The sequence below is a fragment of the Poromitra crassiceps genome (genome assembly GCF_964638095.1).
Source record: "Poromitra crassiceps genome assembly, chromosome: 8".
Taxonomy (NCBI): domain Eukaryota; kingdom Metazoa; phylum Chordata; class Actinopteri; order Beryciformes; family Melamphaidae; genus Poromitra; species Poromitra crassiceps.
The window spans coordinates 8,463,234-8,488,869 of NC_139629.1; the positions used below are offsets into that span (position 1 = coordinate 8,463,234).

The 25,636-nt window shown below is 46.2% G+C and overlaps 1 protein-coding gene across 2 annotated transcripts in view; it reads left to right on the forward strand.

The window, feature by feature from the left end:
- The window catches only part of epsti1 (epithelial stromal interaction 1), a 37,587-nt gene that overhangs the window by 10,146 nt on the left and 1,805 nt on the right, over window positions 1-25,636 (forward strand). The window contains exons 8-11 of one of the 2 annotated variants that reach the window (XM_083642477.1): window positions 13,061-13,141; window positions 23,418-23,491; window positions 23,617-23,956; window positions 25,307-25,365. In XM_083642477.1, coding sequence (XP_083498603.1) covers window positions 13,061-13,141; window positions 23,418-23,491; window positions 23,617-23,956; window positions 25,307-25,365 — 554 coding nt within the window. The remainder of the gene's footprint in view (window positions 1-13,060; window positions 13,142-23,417; window positions 23,492-23,616; window positions 23,957-25,306; window positions 25,366-25,636) is intronic. The other variant, XM_083642476.1, reaches the window with a different exon arrangement.

Sequence of the window (25,636 nt, forward strand, 5' to 3'; positions counted from 1 at the left end):
GCTGTGAGGAGTCCAGTCTGCCTGTACAGAGACAGACTGTGCTGTGAGGAGTCAGTCTGCTGTACAGAGACAGACTGGGCTGTGAGGAGTCAGTCTGCTGTACAGAGACAGACTGGGCTGTGAGGAGTCAGTCTGCTGTACAGAGACAGACTGGGCTGTGAGGAGTCAGTCTGCTGTACAGAGACAGACTGGGCTGTGAGGAGTCAGTCTGCTGTACAGAGACAGACTGGGCTGTGAGGAGTCAGTCTGCTGCTGTACAGAGACAGACTGGGCTGTGAGGAGTCAGTCTGCTGTACAGAGACAGACTGGGCTGTGAGGAGTCAGTCTGCTGTACAGAGACAGACTGGGCTGTGAGGAGTCAGTCTGCTGTACAGAGACAGACTGGGCTGTGAGGAGTCAGTCTGCTGTACAGAGACAGACTGGGCTGTGAGGAGTCAGTCTGCTGTACAGAGACAGACTGGGCTGTGAGGAGTCAGTCTGCTGTGCAGAGACAGACTGGGCTGTGAGGAGGAGTCAGTCTGCTGTACAGAGACAGACTGGGCTGTGAGGAGTCAGTCTGCTGTACAGAGACAGACTGGGCTGTGAGGAGTCAGTCTGCTGTACAGAGACAGACTGGGCTGTGAGGAGTCAGTCTGCTGTGCAGAGACAGACTGGGCTGTGAGGAGGAGTCAGTCTGCTGTACAGAGACAGACTGGGCTGTGAGGAGAGTCAGTCTGCTGTACAGAGACAGACTGGGCTGTGAGGAGTCAGTCTGCTGTGCAGAGACAGACTGGGCTGTGAGGAGTCAGTCTGCTGTGCAGAGACAGACTGGGCTGTGAGGAGGAGTCAGTCTGCTGTACAGAGACAGACTGGGCTGTGAGGAGTCAGTCTGCTGTACAGAGACAGACTGGGCTGTGAGGAGTCAGTCTGCTGTACAGAGACAGACTGGGCTGTGAGGAGTCAGTCTGCTGTACAGAGACAGACTGGGCTGTGAGGAGTCAGTCTGCTGTACAGAGACAGACTGGGCTGTGAGGAGTCAGTCTGCTGTACAGAGACAGACTGGGCTGTGAGGAGTCAGTCTGCTGTACAGAGACAGACTGGGCTGTGAGGAGTGGAATAACCTGTGCTAGTGAAAGTACCTGGAGGGAGGCCAAGCTGCGAGCCGTCCACTCACACAAAGGCATACGGGAAGCCTTTGCCAGTCAATGGGGGCAACCTGGCCTCGCCCCGCAACCTGGCCTCGCCCCGCAACCTGGCCTCGCCCCGCGCTCGTACAGTACGTCATCCGCTCATTCTCCTCCCCGGCCTAAACAGGGAACATACCTCCACCCTGACAACCTCCAGCCACCCCCTGAACCTCACCCATCCGTGTGGAGTCAAGGTAGCATAGAAAAATAGCTGCTGTAAATCTTGGATTGTCAAAAGGTGAAGAGGTTATTTGGAGAATGTCACGGTTATTCTTAGCGCAGAAAACACACTTATTACAGAGTGTTGACAGCGTCTGTCAGAGAGTCAGACATGATGCTGATAATGTCTGTGTTGATCGCCCCAGCCTAGTTTCTGTCAGTTCTATGTTAGCCTGGAGAGAGAGAGAGAGAGAGAGAGAGAGAGAGAGAGCAGGAAAAGGCCTGCAGCCAGCGTTCCATACTGTACTCTGCTGTATTGTGGTGACTAACAACAACATTGTTCAAATCGCACACGCAGCTCCCGTGGTGGACAAGGTCTCTCTCTCTCTCTCTCTCTCTCTCTCGCTCGCTCGCTCGACTATAGTCCTCATCCAAATCACCACCCAGGGGAGTTGGTGGCCCCAGGTTAGGAGAGAGACAGAGAGAGGGGGGAGATGATGCAGTTGTCTGTTTTGTAGTGGTGGGAGCAACACACACACACACACACACACACACACACACACAGACAGACACACACACACACACACACACACACACACACACACACACACACACAGACAGCCAGACAGACAGACAGACAGACAGACACACACACACACACACACACACACACACACACACACACAGACAGACAGACGCAGACAGACAGACAGACAGACAGACAGACAGACAGACAGACAGACACACACACACACACACACACACACACACAGACAGACAGACAGACAGACAGACAGACAGACAGACAGACCGACAGACCGACAGGCTAAATTATACAGATCAACAAATGATAGATTAGATACCAAGGTTACAGGGGGAAACAGAGACTCTCCTCTTTCTGGGGGGGGGAAAGGACTGTACAGTATGTACTTTTCCCTTCCACCAGGTGAGGTGAGGACACAGGGACATCAGGTGAGGTGAGGACACAGGGACATGTTTGGAAAGGTGAGGACACAGGGACATGTTTGGAAAGGTGAGGACACAGGGACATGTTTGGACAGGTGAGGTGAGGACACAGGGACATCAGGTGAGGTGAGGACACAGGGACATGTTTGGAAAGGTGAGGACACAGAGACATCAGGTGAGGTGAGGACACAGGGACATGTTTGGACAGGTGAGGACACAGGGACATCAGGTGAGGTGTGGACACAGGGACATGTTTGGACAGGTGAGGACACAGGGACATCAGGTGAGGTGAGGACACAGGGACATGTTTGGAAAGGTGAGGACACAGGGACATCAGGTGAGGTGAGGACACAGGGACATGTTTGGACAGGTGAGGACACAGGGACATCAGGTGAGGTGTGGACACAGGGACATGTTTGGACAGCTGAGGACACAGGGACATCAGGTGAGGTGAGGACACAGGGACATGTTTGGACAGGTGAGGTGAGGACACAGGGACATCAGGTGAGTTGAGGACACAGGGACATGTTTGGACAGCTGAGGACACAGGGACATGTTTGGACAGCTGAGGACACAGGGACATCAGGTGAGGTGAGGACACAGGGACATGTTTGGACAGGTGAGGTGAGGGACACAGGGACATGTTTGGACAGGTGAGGTGAGGTCACAGGGACATGTTTGGACAGGTGAGGTGAGGACACAGGGACATGTTTGGACAGGTGAGGTTTGGACAGGTGAGGTGAGGACACAGGGACATATTTGGACAGGTGAGGTGAGGACACAGGGACATGTTTGGACAGGTGAGGTGAGGACACAGGGACATGTTTGGACAGGTGAGGTGAGGACACAGTGACATGTTTGGACAGGTGAGGTGAGGACACAGGGACATGTTTGGACAGGTGAGGTGAGGACACAGGGACATGTTTGGACAGGTAAGGTGAGGACACAGGGACATGTTTGGACAGGTGAGGTGAGGACACAGGGACATGTTTGGACAGGTGAGGTGAGGACACAGGGACATGTTTGGACAGGTGAGGTGAGGACACAGGGGCATGTTTGGACAGGTGAGGTGAGGACACAGGGACATGTTTGCACAGGTGAGTTGAGGACACAGGGACATGTTTGGACAGGTGAGGTGAGGACACAGGGACATGTTTGGACAGGTGAGGTGAGGACACAGGGGCATGTTTGGACAGGTGAGGTGAGGACACAGGGACATGTTTGGACAGGTGAGGTGAGGACACAGGGACATGTTTGGACAGGTGAGGTGAGGACACAGGGACATGTTTGGACAGGTGAGGTGAGGTGAGGACACAGGGACATGTTTGGACAGGTAAAGGTGAGGTGAGGACACAGGGACATGTTTGGACAGGTGAGGTGAGGACACAGGGACATGTTTGGACAGGTGAGATGAGGTGAGCAGGTCCCCTCTCCTCACCTCATCTGTTTGAAGGGGGAAGCAAATACCAGAGAGGAGTCCAAATTCTTTCCTATGGCCGGCCAAAAAACTATCTGGATGGAGGACCATGGGCCAAAAATAAATGTTGATGTTGTGTGAAATTACATTACATTATATTTTATAGGCAATTTACATTCTAAAATAAAAATAATACTAAAAATATCTGTTTATCTGCTTTTATCAGTTGTTTTGGCGCATTATTTAGCCCCTTCCTGACAAGATAGCATGACATGGGCATTGCTGGGTCCTAGTTTCATATCTTCCATCTAGCTTTCAAAATGAGCCCACTACAGCCTCTGAAAGACGTCATGTTGGCTGCAGGCTTTTCTTTTTCTTTTTTCAAATTCATGGCAGGGCAAAACCCGCAGGCCCCAAATGAGTAAATACAGTCCTTTTTATAGAGATTTGTAATTAATTATAATTAACAGCCTCTCAGTGTCTGTCATAAATCACTGGTGACATCACAATTGCTTAAGTGACATCACAGACATACAGACAGACGGTCCGTGCCATAACGGACAGACAGAAGGACACACAAAGTCAGTTATAGGAGCGGCTGCACAGATTAAAAAGCAATATTTACCTGTAACTATAGCCATTCCTCTTTTCTTTATTATTCGGCCTACAGTATTTGTATACCTCCGCCGGCGATAGCCAAGCATTATGGTTTTGGGTTGTCCGTACGTAAGTGTTCGTTAATGCAATATCTCAGGAATGCCTAGATGGAATTTTGTCAAATTTGCCTCAAACGTCCACTTGGACTCAAGGATGAACTGATTACATTTTGGTGGTCAAAGTTCAAGGTCACTGTGACCTCACGAACGCCATTTCCAAGCTCGTTAACGCGATATCTGAGGAACACCTTGGCGGAATTTCTTCCAATTTGGCTCAAACGACCACTTGGACTCAAGGATGAACTGATTAGATTTTTGTGGTCAAAGGTCAAGGGCACTGTGACCTCACAAACGCCATTGTCAAGCTTGTTAATGCGATGCCTTGACGGAATTTCTTTGAATTTGCTTCAAATGTCCACTTGGACTCAAGGATGAACTGATTCGATTTTGGTGGTCGAAGTCCAAGGTCACTGTGACCTCACGAATGCCATTTTCTTGCTCATTAATGCGATATCTCAGGAACGCCTTGATGGAATTTCTTCACATTTGGCTCAAACGTCAAAGTCTGGACAGACATGGATGTCGACTGCTCACTTGTTGGCAGAGGCATATATGCGCAGTGCAGTCGTTCTAGTTTGAATGAAATTACAATTAAATTAAATTCATGTTTTTCTAATAGAAAATAGGCCCATACTGCTACAATGTACAGAAGTCGACTCTTCCTCGTCTCGTCTCGTCTCTTCTCCTCCCTCCTCTCCTCTCCTCTCCTCTTCTCTCCTCTCCTCTTCTCTTCTCTTCTCTTCTCTTCTCTTCTCTCCTCCCCTTCCGGTGTGTGTGTGTGAGCGTGCACTGCGAGTGGGGGGTGGTGGAGGACGAGCGAGTGGCGCGGAGATTTGAGTGGTTTTCTGTTCCTGTATTTCGGATTTCCCCCTGTATTCTTCACCTGTCCTATCCGCATGATCAGGTAAGGTAGTTAAAGTATTTTTTCGAGTGTTGGCTGAGCGATCAGTGGTTTGGTAAGGTGGTGTTGTCGGGAGGAATGGCGTCTCAGACGCCACCCCCGTCTATTCGGCAGGGCGTGAGAATTGTCCCTCCGGAGAATAATGTTAGTGTGGAGGAGGTTCTACTTGCTGTAGCTGAGCAGGTAGGACATGACAAGCTTTCTTTTGCTTCGAGAATGAATAAGGCAGTGGTTGTGTTTTTCATAAATGAGCCGCTTGTACATCAGCTCGTTGAGAGCGGCGTGTATATAAGGGAATTGTTTGTGCAAGTTTCCCCACTGTCAGTGCCCTCTACGCGGATCACTGTATCAGGTGTTCCGCCTTTCATACTAAACGACTCATTAGAGAATGAGCTCCGTAGGTTTGGGAAATTTGCTAGTGGATTTAAAACTGTGAGTTTGGGATGTAAGGATCCTAAACTAAAGCATGTGCTGTCTTTGAGGAGACAGGTGTTTATGTTCTTGGATTCGCCTACACAAACACTGGAGGTTTCTTTCAGGGTGAAATACGGCGAGGGCTCGTATATGGTGTATGCCAGCTCAGGGCAGTTGAAGTGTTTTGAGTGTGGAGATGTGGGACATAAACGTTTTGCGTGTCCACATAAGCAGAAAGCTGCGACTTTATCCGCCAGGCCGGCAGTGGGCTCTGATGACGCAAAAGCATCGAGCAGCGCTGTGCGTGCGGGTGACACTGTGCACGCCGCTGCGCGTGCGAGTGACACCGTGCACGCCGCTGTGCGTGCGGGTGGCACCGTGAACGCCGCTGTGTGTGCGAGTGACACCGTGCACGCGGAGGAGGAGAGTGGTGGCTCTGTAGCTGAGCCTGTGATAGATACAGCGGTGGGGGGAAACGGTGTTGTGAGTGTGAACGTTAATGAAAATGAGGAACTTGGCCAACATGAGGAGCAACAGGCTCATGTAACTGCAGAAAATCTGAGCAGCTCTCAGTCTGCAGGCAGTGAAGAGAGATCGCATTCACAGTCTGTGGAGGAAGCAGCTTCTGTAAGCACAGACCATACTGTGATTAGCAGTGAAGGGCAGAGTGAAGAGCAGGGTGTGTCTAACAGCCAGACGACATGTGAAGAAGGTAAGGAGGAAAACATGGAGGATGATGACTCTGATGTGGATTCAGTCCCAGATTCTTTATGTGACGTTAAACGTGATGATCTCTATTCATTAGATGATATAAATCATTTTCTGGATGCAACATTTAAAAAGACGTGTAAAGTGAGTAATTTTTTCAGCAACACTGATAAATTCATTAGGACTGTTGGGGTACTGAAAAGGATGGTCGGTTTTGACCTCTTAGATGAAAAGAAACGTTTCCGCCTTGATAAGCATATTACAGTTCTGCGAAAGCAATCGGGAGCATTAGCCCGAAAGAGAAAAGGAAAAAAGCCCAAAAAGTAAAAATGATCATGTATCACAGGGTGATTTCTTATTTCTACTGTTTTCTGCTTGTTTCATCTTGTCTGTCTCTTTTCTCTGACCTTTTTATGCATAAGTTAAAAATAGGGTCTTTGAATATAAATGGCGGCAGGGATAGGCATAAAAGGGCCTTGATTTCTGAGGTTGCTTCTCAAAAAGGGTTAGATGTGCTGTTTCTGCAGGAGACACATACTGATCAGGTAGATGAGGTAGATTGGGGTTTATGGTGGGAGGGCTCATATGTCCTTAGCCATGGCAGTAACTATAGTGCAGGAGTGGCTGTTATGTTTAGAGCATCTGCAAATGCAGTTGTTTTATCATCCATTGAAGTAGTGAAGGGCCGTCTTTTAATAGTTAAGGTAGAAACAGAGGGCTCGGTGCTCGTTTTTATTAATTTGTATGCACCAAATCAAGGCTCAGAAAGAGTGGGGCTTTTTAACCAGCTTAATAATGAGCTTCAGAGCTATCATGAGGAGCAATTGATTTTTGGTGGGGATTTTAATTGTACCTTGGATTTCACAGTGGACAGGACAAGTGAAGAGCCACACCCACAGTCGGCTCAGAGCCTTAAGAGCATCATCATGCATATGGATCTGTTAGACACATGGAGAGTGAAACATCCACAGACCCGGCAGTACACATGGGTGAGGGTCAGTAACAACAGGGTGAGTGCAGCTAGGCTAGACAGGATTTACATTTCCCAAAATCTTAGCTCCAGATTAGTTCATTGTAGCATAAGCCCAGTTGGTTTCACTGATCATCATTTGGTCAGTATAGATTTGATAATTTCACCAGGAGAAAGGGTTAAGTCCTACTGGTTTTTTAATAATAAACTCCTGCAAGATGTTGTTTTCTGTCAGAATTTTGAGTGTTTTTGGCAGCAGTGGAAAATAAAAAGGGCAAATTTTAGTTCTTTGAAGCTTTGGTGGGAGGTTGGAAAGGCACAAATTCGTATCTTTTGCCAGCAGTACACCTCTCATTCCACTGCTAAAGTCAAGGCAGCAGTTCAGGAACTTGAAATTAGTATTAGGAACATTGAAGAGGGACTACAAAGAGACTCAGATCCTACCATGGGCAACCTGCTGCGGGAGAAGAAGTTGGAGTTGAGCTCCTTCCTGCAGGAGAGAGTGAAGGGAGCTCTTGTCCGGGCTCGCTTCCTGCAGATAAAAGACATGGATGCCCCGACTTCTTTCTTTTTTAACCTGGAGAGATCGGTGGCACAGAGGAAGCAGATGACCTGCCTTAAACTTCCTGGAGGCAGAGTGACCACCAGCCCAGGCGAAATGAGGAGTCATGCCATGGATTTCTATGCTAATCTCTTCAGGGCAGAGCCATGCAGCATGGAGTGTCGTGAGGAGCTCCTGGAGGGACTTCCTCAGCTCAGCTCTGAGGAGAAAGATTCTCTGGACCGTGAGCTATCGCTGGAGGAGTTGACAAACGCGGTCAACCAGATGTCATCAGGACGGGCACCAGGGATCGATGGCCTCTCCACAGATTTCTTTAAACGCTTTTGGAATATACTTGGACCGGATTTACATGTTGTTCTCTTGGAGTGTCTTAAAACAGGAGCTCTTCCTGTTTCGTGTCAACGAGCAGTCCTTTCTCTGCTGCCTAAGAAAGGAGACTTGGCCTTACTTAAGAACTGGAGGCCAGTTGCCCTACTCTGTACGGATTATAAGGTGCTTTCCAAAGCCTTGGCAAACAGACTTAAGGGCGTTTTGGAATTAATTGTGCATTCTGACCAGTCTTATTGCATACCTGACAGGACAATCATGGATAATATTTTCTTAATTCGTGACGTCATTGATGTATGCAGATCCTATAGTAATGTTAAGGTGAATTTTGGTATTGTTTCTTTGGACCAGGAGAAAGCCTTTGATAGGGTGGATCATTCTTATTTGTTTTCTGTGCTCAGGGCTTTTGGTATGGGTGATGCTTTTGTGGATTGGATTGGTTTGTTGTACAGTGGTGCGCAATGTATGGTGAAGATGGGGGCGGGACTGAGTCGGCCAATCCCTGTACAGAGAGGGATAAGGCAAGGTTGTCCGATTTCAGGACAGTTGTACAGTTTAGCCATTGAACCCTTGCTGTGCAGACTGAGAGACCGGCTCAGTGGTCTCTCACTGCCCGGTTTTTTAAATCCTGACCGTCCTCCTATTGTATCTGCTTATGCAGACGATGTCAATGTTTTTGTTACCAGTCAGGGGGATGTTCAATGTTTGAAAGATATGCTCTCCCTGTATGAGAAGGCTTCGTCAGCACGTGTAAACTGGGCGAAAAGTGAGGCCTTGCTGGTGGGAGAGTGGAGGGATCAGGTAGTGCCCAGTCTGCCTGGGGGACTTGAGTGGGGGAAGGAGGGGCTGAGAGTGTTGGGAGTTTTTTTGGGCACTGAGGGCTTTCAAGCAAAGAACTGGGAGGGAGTGAAGGAGAAGGTGTGCGCTCGGTTGTCTAAATGGAAATGGTTGCTGCCCCAGTTGTCATATAGGGGAAGGGTTCTGGTTGCTAATAACTTGGTCGCCTCGACTCTTTGGCATAAATTCAATGTGTTGACACCACCATCAGGCCTGATTGAGGATATTCAAAGAGCTCTCGTGGACTTCTTCTGGTCTGGCAAGCACTGGGTCCGAGCAGCAGCCCTCTACCTACCTGTGGCTGAAGGGGGGCAGGGGCTGATCAACATCCAAGCAAAGATCGCTGCTTTTAGGCTCCAGACTGCACAGAGATTTCTTTATAACTGTGGCCCAGGCTGGCTCGATACAGCTCGACTGCTGCTGAGGAGAGCTGGACGCTTGGGTTATGACAAGCACTTGTTTCTATTATCACCTGGAGATGTGGACCATGCTGGACTGTCACTTTTCTACAGCTCGGTGCTGCAGGCATGGCACATTTTCGATGTTACACGTGTCACAGGTGAGACTCCGGGCATGTGGTTGTTTGAAGAACCTTTGTTCTTTAATAACTTTGTAAAGACTCAGACACTGCAGTCTGCAAGCCTGCGAACCAGTCTAAGAATGGCTGGTTGCACCAAACTGGGTCATTTGATGAAGATGACAGCAACATCAACGGATACTCTGAGAGAGAGCAGCAACATCACCTCTATCAGGCTCGTCAACAGAGTGGTGGAGGAGGTCTGTGCTGCCCTGTCACCACTCGGAAGAACTTTTGTCGAGAACAGTACTGTGTGTGACCAGTGGAGTGACAATTGTGAGTATGGTTTCCCCACTTTGTTTATCTCCCCTGTTGTGGGGGAGTGGGAGGAGGGAGAAGGGCAGCTGCTGACATTTAAAACGCCTCATCTGGACACGTTTCAGGATGCTGGAAAGAAGGACATCTATCACATCTGTGTCAAGGTCCTGAATCTGCGCTTGTTGGAGGGGGTCAAAGAGTCGAGGTGGGCTGAGGTTTTTGGCCCAGATGCTTCTCCAAAAGGCAGCTGGCGGTCCTTGTATAAGTTGCCCGTTGAGAAGCGGGCAGCAGATCTACAGTGGAGGGTTGTACATGGTGCAATAGCTACAAACAGATACAGAGCGCATCTGGATCCGGAGCTGGGAGAGGGATGCTCTTTCTGTAATCAGATCGAGACCCTGGCACATTTGTTTGTGGAATGCTCACGACTGTCAGAGCTTTTTGAACTCCTGGAAAGGTGGTTTCAGGGTTTGGGAGAGGACTTTTCTTTTGCTGTGTTTATTTTTGGCCCTAAATACAGTGCAAAAAAGAAGAGTGTCCATACACTGATGAACTTTCTGTCTGCTTCTGCCAAGTTGGCCATTTGGCTGACACGTAAGCATCGGACTCAGAATGCCGGCTGTCTTGAGCCGGTGTTGGTTCTGAAGGGACTACTGAAGGCCCGTTTAAGGGTGGAGTACGCCTTCTACAAGATGACGGACAATGTGCTGGAATTCAGAAAGATATGGACGGTTGGGGGGGTTTTGTGCTCTGTGGGAGAAGATGAGGAGTTGTTTGTGAACCTTTGAGAAAATACATGTTTTTTGTGTGTAGTGCATAAAGCTGTGTTGTATTAGGTTTGCAATGGTTTATTAAAGGGAGTTTGAAAATCAAATCTCTTCTCTTCTCTTCTCTTCTCTTCTCTTCTCCTCCCTTCTCTCCTCTCCTCTTCTCTTCTCTTCTCTTCTCTTCTCTTCCCTCCTCTCTTCTCTGCTCTCTTCTGTTGTCTCTCTTCTCCTCTCTTCACTCCTCTTCTCCTCTCTTCTCTTCCTCCTCTTCTCCTCTCTTCCCTCCTCTTCTCTGCTCTCCTCTGGAGTCTCTCCCAGCCTGTAGCTCTCCCAGATGGACGTCACAGATTAGGACATGAAAGCTTGCGGCCGCACCGCAGCAGAAGTCGACCCTCTTGATGTGGTTCTGCCTGGGACGCTGGGATCTGTTGTTCTTTCAGCGATGGCTCCACAGATTGATCTCGCCCTCCCCTGCTGCGTGTGTGTGTGTGTGTGTGTGTGTGTGTGTGTATGCGTGCTTCTGATGTGTGTGTGTGTATGCGTGCTTCTGGTGTGTGCGTGTGATGTGTGTGTGTGTGTGTGTGTCAGGGGGAGCTTGTCTTCTACGCTCTGATGGGAGCAGAGCAGGTGGGCTCACCATACCTCGTTGCTCCCGGGCCACCCTAAACACCCTTCCTGACCCACAGCTCTCACGGGACAGGAGGGTGGTGGGGAGGGAGGGAGGGGGGGGGGGGGGGGGGGTTGTACCCTTTCTTGGTTCTATTGTATTTATTCTATTCTATCGTATCTTTATTGTTCAATTATATTTGAGGATCTACATTACGAGTCAAAAGTCTGGTCCCAACTGCTTGGACCACATTTTCCTCTATTTTGTACTAAATTACTTTACACATTTTAGAATAATAGTAAAGACATCAAAACTATGAAATAACACAAATGGAATTGTATACACTGACCCCAAAAAGTGTTGAATCAAAATTATATAACATTTTTGATTCAACCTCACTATTTATAATTGTCTAAGAAACAAAATTCAAGCATTCATTTCAGCATACAGTAGGCCTTTAGATCAAAATGGCATGAAGATAATGGAAATATTGCCAAACATTTGACTGGTAGTGTATTGTGTCATTTGCATTCAAAATATATATATAAAAACTAAAAGTGTATAAAAAAAAGTGTCTTGCTCTCAGTGTGTGATGTTTCCAAAATGCCTGAGACTCAATTTCTTCAATTGAATGACGTAATAAATGAAGCTTGGTGATGCAATGAGCAAAAGGCATTCAAATTCATTCTGTCACTTGATGCTCTGTTATATCAGACTGCATGCATTTCTGAACGCTTAGTTGTTGCACTGTAGTGTAGGTTATCTTGACTACAGACTGAGCAATATTTACAACCTTGGAAAGATCTTAGTTACTGTTGCTACTACTAGATAGGTCAAACTTTTAGCCTCCAGCTGACAGTCAAACAAGTGTCTCAAACAAACTTTTAATATCTCAAAAAAACTATACATTGTATCGCTTATATTTTGACATTGCAGAAGTAGCTGAAGGCTGAAGGGTTTGATGTATACTGTATGTAGTGTTAAAGTTGCGTAAACTGTCCCAGTTTTAAAATGTGTGAATTAGACAGTGAATTGGGATACCAGTCAGCTCCCCTGTACCTGCAATCTATGGTCAGGTTCCAAACCTCTCAGCGCTCCCTTCGCTCCTCCACCAGTGCAGGACGCCTCGCCCCTCCTTCGCTACGGGGGCTCAAAAGTCGCTCATCCCGATCTCGACTCTTCTCGTCCCTGGCACCTCAATGGTGGAACGAGCTTCCACCTTCGGTCAGGACTGCTGAACCACTGCCGATCTTTCGGAAAAGACTAAAGACACACCTTTTCAGGCTCCATCTGGGCCCTTCTTGATCTAACTTCTTTCTCTCCCTTTCTAAAAAAAAAAAAAAAAAAAAACTAACTAACCTAAACTAAGCTTGTACCACTGTCCCTTCAGAGGTTGTAGTTGTCATAGACTGTGTTGCATAGTTGATTGCTCTATTGCTGACAAAAATGTGTTATTGTAAGTCGCTTTGGATAAAAGCGTCTGCCAAATGACGTAATGTAATGTAATATCACGCACCCTATGCTGGCTCCATAGGCTGCTACAGCTACACACTTGCTCACTGTTATTGGAGCACAGAGGGTTCCTAAGTCACAAGAAGTGACTTAGGAAAAGTCACTTCTTGTTACAATGACAAAGACAGTAGCCACCTAATGATACAACACACACATTGTGATTGAAGCTCTCATGCAGCCTTTCTCTCCCCAGCAGACAGTGCAGGAGTCCCGGGACAGGCAGAGGCGAGAAGAGGCCTCGGCCCTGCAGCTGATGAAGGAGGAGCAGCGGAGGAAGGTGAGGAAGGACTGTCTGCGGCTGCTGGACCTGAACTCCATCTCGCCTGCAGGATTTCTTACATCTGCTGATATAGGCCTACAGTGTAGATTATTAGAACTTCACATATTGTTTTTCCACATATACTCATTTTTCTCCCCTTTGTTGATTCATGTATGATGATTGTTCCTTTTTCACATTGCTGCAATTTCATTTTTATCCTATTGTGCCTATTTAGGGGTTCAAGCCCTGAAGGGGCTGAAACCCTATTGTTTTTCACCCGGTTTATTAGGGGTTCAAGCCCTGAAGGGGCTGAAACCCTATTGTTTTTCACCCGGTTTATTATTAGGGGTTCAAGCCCTGAAGGGGCTGAAACCCTATTGTTTTTCACCCGGTTTATTATTATTATTATTATTCTTGTTGTTTTTCATCTGCCCCAACGCAAATTCCCGTGAGTTGGTAAATGGTAGAGACCTGACATTTGGCCCAATGACAGATATTGTTGGCTGGTAGGTGCTCAAAAAAGATTTTTCGAATCGGCCTGAAGGTGGCGCTATAATCGAAGGTTTTACGTTAAAGGCCATAACTTCCACGCCGTTGGTCCGATTTTCAAACTTTTTTTTTCCAGATGTTCAGGTGGACCTGCTCTACAAATTTGCCATAAGGACCCTCAATGTCCGCCTGGAAAGTTTTTGAGATATTTGGAAAAGTTTGGAAAACACATTTTTGACATCTCCTCCTAGACCGTTGGACCGATTTGCACCACCATCGCCAGGAAGCATCTATGGAGCAAGCTCTACAAACTGGCTTTTTGAAACCTTTGAAATCTCCTTTCGTTTCGGAGATATTAATCGTTGAAGTTGTGAGAGGGCGTGGCCTATCAGCTAAATTGTCATAACTTCATGACCGATTAAGGAATCTTCACGAAACTTGCAGGAGGTCTTCGGAGACCATCCTAGACCATGTGTGTCAAATTTTGTGCAATTCGACCAAAAGGGGGCGCCATAAACGCCAGAAATGGGCGTGGCTTAACATAAAAAGGATGTAACTCCACACCTGTTTTTCCAATGATCGCGAAACTTGTCAGCTGTATCAAGAAGGATGTCCTAGTCAGAATCAGAAGCTTTGTCATCTGCGCAAGGCTTGAACCCCGCCCATCGCCGCTTGCGGCTATATTTATTCTTGTTATTATTGTTCATCTGCCCCAACGCAAATTCCCGTGAGTTGGTAAATGGTAGAGACCTCACATTTGGCCCAATGACAGATATTGTTGGCTGGTAGGTGCTCAAAAAAGATTTTTCGAATCGGCCTGAAGGTGGCGCTATAATCGAAGGTTTTACGTTAAAGGCCTTAACTTCCACGCCGTTGGTCCGATTTTCAAACTTTTTTTTTCCAGATGTTCAGGTGGACCTGCTCTACAAATTTGCCATAAGGACCCTCAATGTCCGCCTGGAAAATTTTTGAGATATTTGGAAAAGTTTGGAAAACATATTTTCGAGAACTCCTCCTAGACCGTTGGACCGATTTGCATCAGCATCGCCAGGAAGCCTCTCTGGAGCAAGCTCTACAAACTGCCTTTTTGAAACCTTTGAAATCTCCTTTCGTTTCGGAGATATTAATCGTTAAAGTTGTGAGAGGGCGTGGCCTCACAGCTAAATTGTCATAACTTCATGACCGATTAAGGAATCTTCACGAAACTTGCAGGAGGTCTTCGGAGACCATCCTAGACCATGTGTGTCAAATTTTGTGCAATTCGACCAAAAGGGGGCGCCATAAACGCCAGAAATGGGCGTGGCTTAACATAAAAAAGGCTGTAACTCCACACCTGTTTGTCCAATGATCGCGAAACTTGTCAGATATATCAAGGAGGATGTCCTAGTCAGAATCAGAAGCTTTGTCATCTGCGCAAGGCTTGAACCCCGCCCATCGCCGCTTGCGGCTATATTTAGGGGTTCAAGCCCTGAAGGGGCTGAAACCCTATTGTTTTTCACCCGGTTTATTATTATTATTATTATTATTATTATTATTTTTCATCTGCCCCAACGCAAATTCCCGTGAGTTGGTAAATGGTAGAGACCTGACATTTGGCCAAATGACAGATATTGTTGGCAGGTAGGTGCTCAAAAAAGATTTTTCGAATCGGCCTGAAGGTGGCGCTATAATCGACGGTTTTACGTTAAAGGCCTTAACTTCCACGCCGTTGGTCCGATTTTCAAACTTTTTTTTTCCAGATGTTCAGGTGGACCTGCTCTACAAGTTTGCCATAAGGACCCTCAATGTCCGCCTGGAAAGTTTTTGAGATATTTGGAAAAGTTTGGAAAACACATTTTTTGCATCTCCTCCTAGACCGTTGGACCGATTTGCACCACCATCGCCAGGAAGCATCTATGGAGCAAGCTCTACAATCATGCTTTTTGGATTTTTGAAATCTACTTTGGTTTCGGAGATATTGATCGTTAAAGTTGTGAGAGGGCGTGGCCTCACAGCTAAATTGTCATAACTTCATGACCGATTAAGGAATCTTCACGAAACTTGCAGGAGGTCTTCGCAGACCATCCCAGACCATGCGTGTCAAATTTGGTGCAATTCCACCAAAAGGGGGCGCTATAGCAGCATTCAGTACCTGTACCTTCTAAATTGTTTGATTTTGAAGGGCGGCAGGAAGTGCTGATTCATTGCCATTATGGCCAGCCTTCCTTCTTGTATGACACTTGACACTTCTGAGCTGATTGCAGAAAATAAATTGTCATTTGGCCTGTAGGGGGCGCTATTGTTTGCCTATGGGGGGCGCTACAGCAACGTATCTCCACAACCGTAACTCGTAGAGGCTCAGGGATGGCGGCGTTAGACTCGGGGTGGAAAAGTAGCTTTAGGAGGCCCGTGCGGAATCACCATCGCACCTTCCGTTTCCCATTTATTAGGGGTTCAAGCCCTGAAGGGGCTGAAACCCTATTGTTTTTCACCCGGTTTATTATTATTATTATTATTATTATTATTATTTTTCATCTGCCCCAACGCAAATTCCCGTGAGTTGGTAAATGGTAGAGACCTGACATTTGGCCAAATGACAGATATTGTTGGCAGGTAGGTGCTCAAAAAAGATTTTTCGAATCGGCCTGAAGGTGGCGCTATAATCGACGGTTTTACGTTAAAGGCCTTAACTTCCACGCCGTTGGTCCGATTTTCAAACTTTTTTTTTCCAGATGTTCAGGTGGACCTGCTCTACAAGTTTGCCATAAGGACCCTCAATGTCCGCCTGGAAAGTTTTTGAGATATTTGGAAAAGTTTGGAAAACACATTTTTTGCATCTCCTCCTAGACCGTTGGACCGATTTGCACCACCATCGCCAGGAAGCATCTATGGAGCAAGCTCTACAATCATGCTTTTTGGATTTTTGAAATCTACTTTGGTTTCGGAGATATTGATCGTTAAAGTTGTGAGAGGGCGTGGCCTCACAGCTAAATTGTCATTACTTCATGACCGATTAAGGAATCTTCACGAAACTTGCAGGAGGTCTTCGGAGACCATCCCAGACCATGCGTGTCAAATTTGGTGCAATTCCACCAAAAGGGGGCGCTATAGCAGCATTCAGTACCTGTACCTTCTAAATTGTTTGATTTTGAAGGGCGGCAGGAAGTGCTGATTCATTGCCATTATGGCCAGCCTTCCTTCTTGTATGACACTTGACACTTCTGAGCTGATTTCAGAAAAGAAAGTGTAATTTGGCCTGTAGGGGGTGCTATTGTTTGCCTATGGGGGGCGCTACAGCAACGTATCTCCGCAACCGTAACTCGTAGAGACTCACGGATGGCGGCGTTGGACTCGGGGTGAAAAAGTAGCGGTACGAGGCCCGGAATCACCATCGCACCTTCCGTTTCCCATTTATTAGGGGTTCGAGCCCTGAAGGGGCTGAAACCCTATTGTTTTTGTAAATCCGAATAAATTATTATTAGGGGTTCAAGCCCTGAAGGGGCTGAAACCCTATTGTTTTTCATATGGTTTATTTTTTCTTTTCCTCTCTGCCTCATTGCAAATTCCCGTGAGTTGGTATACTGCAGAGACATGAGATTTGGCCCACTGACAGATATGGTTGGTTCCTAGATGCTCCAGAAATATTTTGTGAATCGGCCTAATGGGGGCGCTATAATTAGGGGTTCAAATTTCAAACTTTGAAAGGCCATAACTTCCACGCCGTTGGTCCGATTTTCAAACTTTTTTTTTCCAGATGTTCAGGTGAACCTGCTCTTCAAAGTACCCCCCAGTTTCCTCAAGGTCCGCCTGGAAAGTTTTTGAGATATTTGGAAAAGTTTGGAAAACACATTTTTTGCATCTCCTCCTAGACCGTTGGACCGATTTGCACCAGACTCGCAAGGAAGCATCTATGGAGCAAGCTCTACAATCGTGATTGGTGGATTTTTGAAAGCTACTTTAGTTTCGGAGATATTGATCGTTAAATTTGAGAGGGGCGTGGCCTCACAGCTAAATTGTCCTCACTTCATGACCGATTAAGGAATCTTCACGAAACTTGCAGGAGGTCTTCGGAGACCATCCTAGACCATGTGTGTCAAATTTTGTGCAATTCGACCAAAAGGGGGCGCCATAAACGCCAGAAATGGGCGTGGCCTAACACAAAAAAGGCCGTAACTCTGCACCTGTTTGTCCAATGGTCGCGAAACTTGGCAGATATATCAAGGAGGATGTCCTAGTCAGAATCAGAAGCTTTGTCATCTGCGCAAGGCTTGAACCCCGCCCATCGCCGCTTGCGGCTATATTATGGTTTATTTTTTATTTTCCTCTCTGCCTCATTGCAAATTCCCGTGAGTTGGTATACTGCAGAGACATGAGATTTGGCCCACTGACAGATATGGTTGGTTCCTAGATGCTCCAGAAATATTTTGTGAATCGGCCTGATGGGGGCGCTATAATTAGGGGTTCAAATTTCAAATTTTGAAAGGCCATAACTTCCACGCCGTTTGTCCGATTTTCAAACAACTTTTTTCCACACGTTCAGGTGATCCTGCTCTTCAAAGTACCCCCCAGTTTCCTCAAGGTCCGCCTGGAAAGTTTTTGAGATATTTGGAAAAGTTTGGAAAACACATTTTTTGCATCTCCTCCTAGACCGTTGGACCGATTTGCACTAGAATCGCCAGGAAGCATCTAGGGAGCAAGCTCTACAATCGCGATTTTTGGATTTTTGAAATATACTTTAGTTTCGGAGATATTGATCGTTAAAGTTGAGAGGGGCGTGGCCTCACAGCTAAATTGTCATAACTTCATGACCGATGAAGGAATCTTCAGGAAACTTGCAGGAGGTCTTCGGAGACCATCCCAGACCATGCGTGTCAAATTTTGTGCAATTTGGCTAAAAGGGGGCGCCATAAACGCCAGAAATGGGCTGGCTTAACACAAAAAAGGCTGTAACTCCACATCTGTTTGTCCAATGATCGCAAAACTTGTCAGATATATCAAGGAGGATGTCCTGGTCAGAATCAGAAGCTTTGTCATCTGCGCAAGGCTTGAACCCCGCCCATCGCCGCTTGCGGCTATATTTAGGGGTTCAAGCCCTGAAGGGGCTGAAACCCTATTGTTTTTCACCCGGTTTATTATTAGGGGTTCAAGCCCTGAAGGGGCTGAAACCCTATTGTTTTTGTGCCGGTGTATTATTAGGGGTTCAAGCCCTGAAGGGGCTGAAACCCTATTGTTTTTCACCCGGTTTATTATTCTCGTTATTATTGTTCATCTGCCCCGACGCAAATTCCCGTGAGTTGGTAAATGGTAGAGACCTGACAGTTGGCCCAATGACAGATATTGGTGGCTGGTAGGTGCTCAAAAAAGATTTTTTGAATCGGCCTGAAGGTGGCGCTATAATTGAAGGTTTTACGTTAAAGGCCTTAACTTCCACGCCGTTGGTCCGATTTTCAAACTTTTTTTTTCCAGATGTTCAGGTGGACCTGCTCTACAAATTTGCCATAAGGACCCTCAATGTCCGCCTGGAAAGTTTTTGAGATATTTGGAAAAGTTTGGAAAACACATTTTTTGCATCTCCTCCTAGACCGTTGGACCGATTTCCACTAGAATCGACAGGAAGCATCTATGGAGCAAGCTCTACAATCCTGAATTTGGAATTTTTGAAATCTACTTTAGTTTCGGAGATATTGATCGTTAAAGTTGTGAGAGGGCGTGGCCTCACAGCTAAATTGTCATAACTTCATGACCGATTAAGGAATCTTCACGAAACTTGCAGGAGGTCTTCGGAGACCATCCTAGACCATGTGTGTCAAATTTTGTGCAATTCGACCAAAGGGGGGCGCCATAAACGCCAGAAATGGGCGTGGCTTAACATAAAAAAGGCTGTAACTCCACACCTGTTTGTCCAATGATCGCGAAACTTGTCAGATATATCAAGGAGGATGTCCTAGTCAGAATCAGAAGCTTTGTCATCTGCGCAAGGCTTGAACCCCGCCCATCGCCGCTTGCGGCTATATTTAGGGGTTCAAGCCCTGAAGGGGCTGAAACCCTATTGTTTTTGTGCCGGTTTATTATTATTATTATTCTTCTTGTTGTTCATCTGCCCCAACGCAAATTCCCGTGAGTTGGTAAATGGTAGAGACCTGACATTTGGCCCAATGACAGATATTGTTGGCTGGTAGGTGCTCAAAAAAGATTTTTTGAATCGGCCTGAAGGTGGCGCTATAATTGAAGGTTTTACGTTAAAGGCCTTAACTGCCACGCCGTTGGTCCGATTTTCAAACTTTTTTTTTCCAGATGTTCAGGTGGACCTGCTCTACAAATTTGCCATAAGGACCCTCAATGTCCGCCTGGAAAGTTTTTGAGATATTTGGAAAAGTTTGGAAAACACATTTTTTGCATCTCCTCCTAGACCGTTGGACCGATTTGCACCAGACTCGCAAGGAAGCATCTATGGAGCAAGCTCTACAATCCTGAATTTGGAATTTTTGAAATCTACTTTAGTTTCGGAGATATTGATCGTTAAAGTTGAGAGGGGCGTGGCCTCACAGCTAAATTGTCCTCACTTCATGACCGATTAAGGAATCTTCACGAAACTTGCAGGAGGTCTTCGGAGACCATCCTAGACCATGTGTGTCAAATTTTGTGCAATTCGACCAAAAGGGGGCGCCATAAACGCCAGAAATGGGCGTGGCCTAACACAAAAAAGGCCGTAACTCTGCACCTGTTTGTCCAATGGTCGCGAAACTTGGCAGATATATCAAGGAGGATGTCCTAGTCAGAATCAGAAGCTTTGTCATCTGCGCAAGGCTTGAACCCCGCCCATCGCCGCTTGCGGCTATATTATGGTTTATTTTTTCTTTTCCTCTCTGCCTCATTGCAAATTCCCGTGAGTTGGTATACTGCAGAGACATGAGATTTGGCCCACTGACAGATATGGTTGGTTCCTAGATGCTCCAGAAATATTTTGTGAATCGGCCTGATGGGGGCGCTATAATTAGGGGTTCAAATTTCAAACTTTGAAAGGCCATAACTTCCACGCCGTTGGTCCGATTTTCAAACTTTTTTTTTCCAGATGTTCAGGTGAACCTGCTCTTCAAAGTACCCCCCAGTTTCCTCAAGGTCCGCCTGGAAAGTTTTTGAGATATTTGGAAAAGTTTGGAAAACACATTTTTGACATCTCCTCCTAGACCGTTGCACCGATTTGCACCACCATCGCCAGGAAGCATCTATGGAGCAAGCTCTACAAACTGGCTTTTTGAAACCTTTGAAATCTCCTTTCGTTTCGGAGATATTAATCGTTAAAGTTGTGAGAGGGCGTGGCCTATCAGCTAAATTGTCATAACTTCATGACCGATTAAGGAATCTTCACGAAACTTGCAGGAGGTCTTCGGAGACCATCCTAGACCATGTGTGTCAAATTTTGTGCAATTCGACCAAAAGGGGGCGCCATAAAAGCCAGAAATGGGCGTGGCTTAACATAAAAAAGGCTGTAACTCCACACCTGTTTGTCCAATGATCGCGAAACTTGGCAGATATATCAAGGAGGATGTCCTAGTCAGAATCAGAAGCTTTGTCATCTGCGCAAGGCTTGAACCCCGCCCATCGCCGCTTGCGGCTATATTTATTATTATTATTATTCTTGTTGTTTTTCATCTGCCCCAACGCAAATTCCCGTGAGTTGGTAAATGGTAGAGACCTGACATTAGGCCCAATGACAGATATTGTTGGCTGGTAGGTGCTCAAAAAAGATTTTTCGAATCGGCCTGAAGGTGGCGCTATAATCGACGGTTTTACGTTAAAGGCCATAACTTCCACGCCGTTGGTCCGATTTTCAAACTTTTTTTTTCCAGATGTTCAGGTGGACCTGCTCTACAAATTTGCCATAAGGACCCTCAATGTCCGCCTGGAAAGTTTTTGAGATATTTGGAAAAGTTTGGAAAACACCTTTTTGACATCTCCTCCTAGACCGTTGGACCGATTTGCACCACCATCGCCAGGAAGCATCTATGGAGCAAGCTCTACAAACTGGCTTTTTGAAACCTTTGAAATCTCCTTTCGTTTCGGAGATATTAATCGTTAAAGTTGTGAGAGGGCGTGGCCTCACAGCTAAATTGTCATAACTTCATGACCGATTAAGGAATCTTCACGAAACTTGCAGGAGGTCTTCGGAGACCATCCTAGACCATGTGTGTCAAATTTTGTGCAATTCGACCAAAAGGGGGCGCCATAAACGCCAGAAATGGGCGTGGCTTAACATAAAAAAGGCTGTAACTCCACACCTGTTTGTCCAATGATCGCGAAACTTGTCAGATATATCAAGGAGGATGTCCTAGTCAGAATCAGAAGCTTTGTCATCTGCGCAAGGCTTGAACCCCGCCCATCGCCGCTTGCGGCTATATTATGGTTTATTTTTTCTTTTCCTCTCTGCCTCATTGCAAATTCCCGTGAGTTGGTATACTGCAGAGACATGAGATTTGGCCCACTGACAGATATGGTTGGTTCCTAGATGCTCCAGAAATATTTTGTGAATCGGCCTGATGGGGGCGCTATAATTAGGCGTTCAAATTTCAAACTTTGAAAGGCCATAACTTCCACGCCGTTTGTCCGATTTTCAAAAAACTTTTTTCCACATGTTCAGGTGATCCTGCTCTTCAAAGTACCCCCCAGTTTCCTCAAGGTCCGCCTGGAAAGTTTTTGAGATATTTGGAAAAGTTTGGAAAACACATTTTTTGCATCTCCTCCTAGACCGTTGGACCGATTTGCACCAACATCGCCAGGAAGCATCTTTGGAGCAAGCTCTACAATCGTGCTTTTTGGATTTTTGAAAATCTACTTTCGTTTCGGAGATATTGATCGTTAAAGTTGTGAGAGGGCGTGGCCTATCAGCTAAATTGTCATAACTTCATGACCGATGAAGGAATCTTCACGAAACTTGCAGGAGGTCTTCGGAGACCATCCTAGACCATGTGTGTCGAATTTTGTGCAATTCGACCAAAAGGGGGCGCCATAAACGCCAGAAATGGGCGTGGCTTAACATAAAAAAGGCTGTAACTCCACACCTGTTTGTCCAATGATCGCGAAACTTGTCAGATATATCAAGGAGGATGTCCTAGTCAGAATCAGAAGCTTTGTCATCTGCGCAAGGCTTGAACCCCGCCCATCGCCGCTTGCGGCTATATTTTTCATCTGTCTTTCAATAGGTTTTACTGCACACCCTCTTATTGCTTTTCATACTTTCCTTCATATATTTTCTACTACTTACTATCATTCTAAATTGTCAGTCCCCCATTTTGCCTCGTTTCCCCACAGGGATCATTTGATTTTCATCTTATTCGTCAGGGTGAATTAAAACAGAAATCATTGTTCACCTGTCCATTATTACCATTAATTATATCTATAAATTATTTAGTTTCAAATGTGTTGGGGATTGGACAAGATTTCACTGTCCAACATCACAGTTATAAGGTGTCATTTCAGTTTTAGGTTGGATTTCCATTTTAGAGCTATAGGCTTCAATGGGAGCCTTTATCAGATCCGTCCAGTGGCCCAGTTAGTCATTCACCATAGTCTGATACTGTAACCACCGCTACAATCACTACTGATAACACGCTATTTATTTATTTATTTATTTATTTATTTATTTATTTATTTATTTATTTATTTATTTATTTATTTATTTATGTATTGCTCTTTTCCAGCTGTCAAGGGCATATTACATTATAAGCTAAATTCCCCTTAATACAGTGGTAGTAATCACACTTTCATCTTTGTATCTTAATTGTTGAGTGACCAAAATCGGGGTGAATGAATCTCCTTTCTGTCTCAGAGTGAGGCCTTGGAGAAGAAACAGAGGGACAAAGAGGAGGAAAGGAAACGAGGTGCACAGCTGGACCACAGGAGGTACAAGACAAAATGTCTCCTTCTGACATCATGACAAGTGTCCCGTGTGTCTGTGAGCAGAATAGTGTCCGGCCACAGCTATGCCATCCCCAGAAATACCAAGTTTCCATTCATGATTTCGACAGGGTGAACTCGGCGTTCCTGGACAAACTAGAGCGTCAAGGCACCTCGAGCGGGAGAGAGACAGAGAGGGAAGACTTTAGACAGCAGCTGTCCCAAAGCCCTGGACCGCAGGACCAACCCGCTCACCTGAAACCAGGCCCAGAACACAGCCCTGGACCGCAGGACCAACCCGCTCACCTGAAACCAGGCCCAGAACACAGCCCTGGACCGCAGGACCAACCCGCTCACCTGAAACCAGGCCCAGAACACAGCCCTGGACCGCAGGACCCCCCCGCTCACCTGAAACCAGGCCCAGAACACAGCTCTTCCGGCTGGCCAGAGGATGCTGGTGAGCAGACCGATGTGTGAATGACTCCGTCGTGTGTTTCTCACGTCTCTCTACCGTGGTTAACCAAACCTCAATCAGACATTTGACAAGAATTGCCCACCTCATCCCTCCTTAGAGCACTGAGTGTTTGTTTAGTCTGTCTTTAAATCAAAGACTCTCTGTGTGCTTCAAAAATGTAGGCAGGAGGTTGTGTGGTGCATAGCACTACCCCCTTACGATCAATCCTGTTGATACTTGTAGCGTGTGTGTGTGTGTGTGTGTGTGTGTGTGTGTGTCTGCGTCTGCGTCTGTGTGTGTGTGTGTGTGTGTGTGTGTGTGTGTGTACGTGTGTGTGTGTGTGTGTGTAAGTGTGTGTACGTGTATGCATGTGTGTGTACCGTAAGTGTGTAAATGTGTGTAAATGTGAGTAAGTAAGTACTTTCCCACTTCAAAATCTGTGTGTGTCACACACACACACGTTTAGATGAGAGTGTGAGTATGCAGCCCGGCACACAGGAATGACAGTATGAAAGTCATGCTACGCACACAAACAAACACACACTCGATGAACGCTATGTAATTAGTTGCTGTCAGGAGGAGAGGGAAATTCTCCGGGAGTCTTGAGCCCACGCCAGTCCGACAGACAGACACTCGGCTCCCTGCCAAAGCTGACGCGCCAAGAGCGGCAGCCCCTCCCATTCGTAATGGTGATACCTGACTGGTTGCCGTAGCGACACGAATGCCTTTCACTCACAACAGCAGAAGGAAAACAGAGGCAGAGAACATCATGTTTGTTGCATGCCTACTGCGCCTTAGCATTTCCAGCTGCTGCACACTTTGGTATGTGGCATGTGATGATATATAGAAATGTATTGAAGGAAAACGCCTTGAGACGATGATTCATTTAATTTCTGTGGGGGTCCTAGAAACATAAATGCATCAACCCATATAACCAACACATTTACAGGTACACATAAACACATACAAATACACACTCACACACCCCACAAACCATTTATAAACTATTAGACACAATTAATAACAATTGTTTTCAGATGAGCAAATAATGATGTCCTACAAATGCAAAGCGAAGAGAAAGATTGGAGAGAATTAGGCAGGTTGGTCCAATCAGCTGGGCCTTTGAATTTAAAGGCCCGGCGCCCAATTTCCTTAAAGATTTTGGGAACAAGAAATTGGGGATATTGAGTATATGTATATTTACACCTGGCGTTAACATGCGTTCTTCCTTATCCAGATAACTTATTAACACCCAAATTGGTTGTCCTCTCAATCCGCATACAGTTGCTGTTTAAGAAATTTACCACAAGAGGAAGGGGGTTGTGGCCACATTTACCACTGGTACAGGGTTGTGGCACGAGGCGAAGCCGAGTGCCATAAACCCTGTACCAGTGGTAAATGTGGCCACAACCCCCTTCCTCGAGTGGTAAATTTCTTTCCTACAATAGCTACCACATAATATAAAAAATACACAATTGTAACATTCAATTCATTTATTTACAATCATTACTGGTTTCAAAATACATTTATCCTTCCGCCACAGAATATAGTTCCATTGACAGTCCCAGGTTCACTCCGTGACAACTCAAGCTCAGCCAGTTCTCTCTCCCCAATTTCACCATGTCGTTCTTTGTTCACTTCACCTTCATCTTCATCTAACCACTGCTCAAAACTCAATCCACCCAGTAAATCAAACG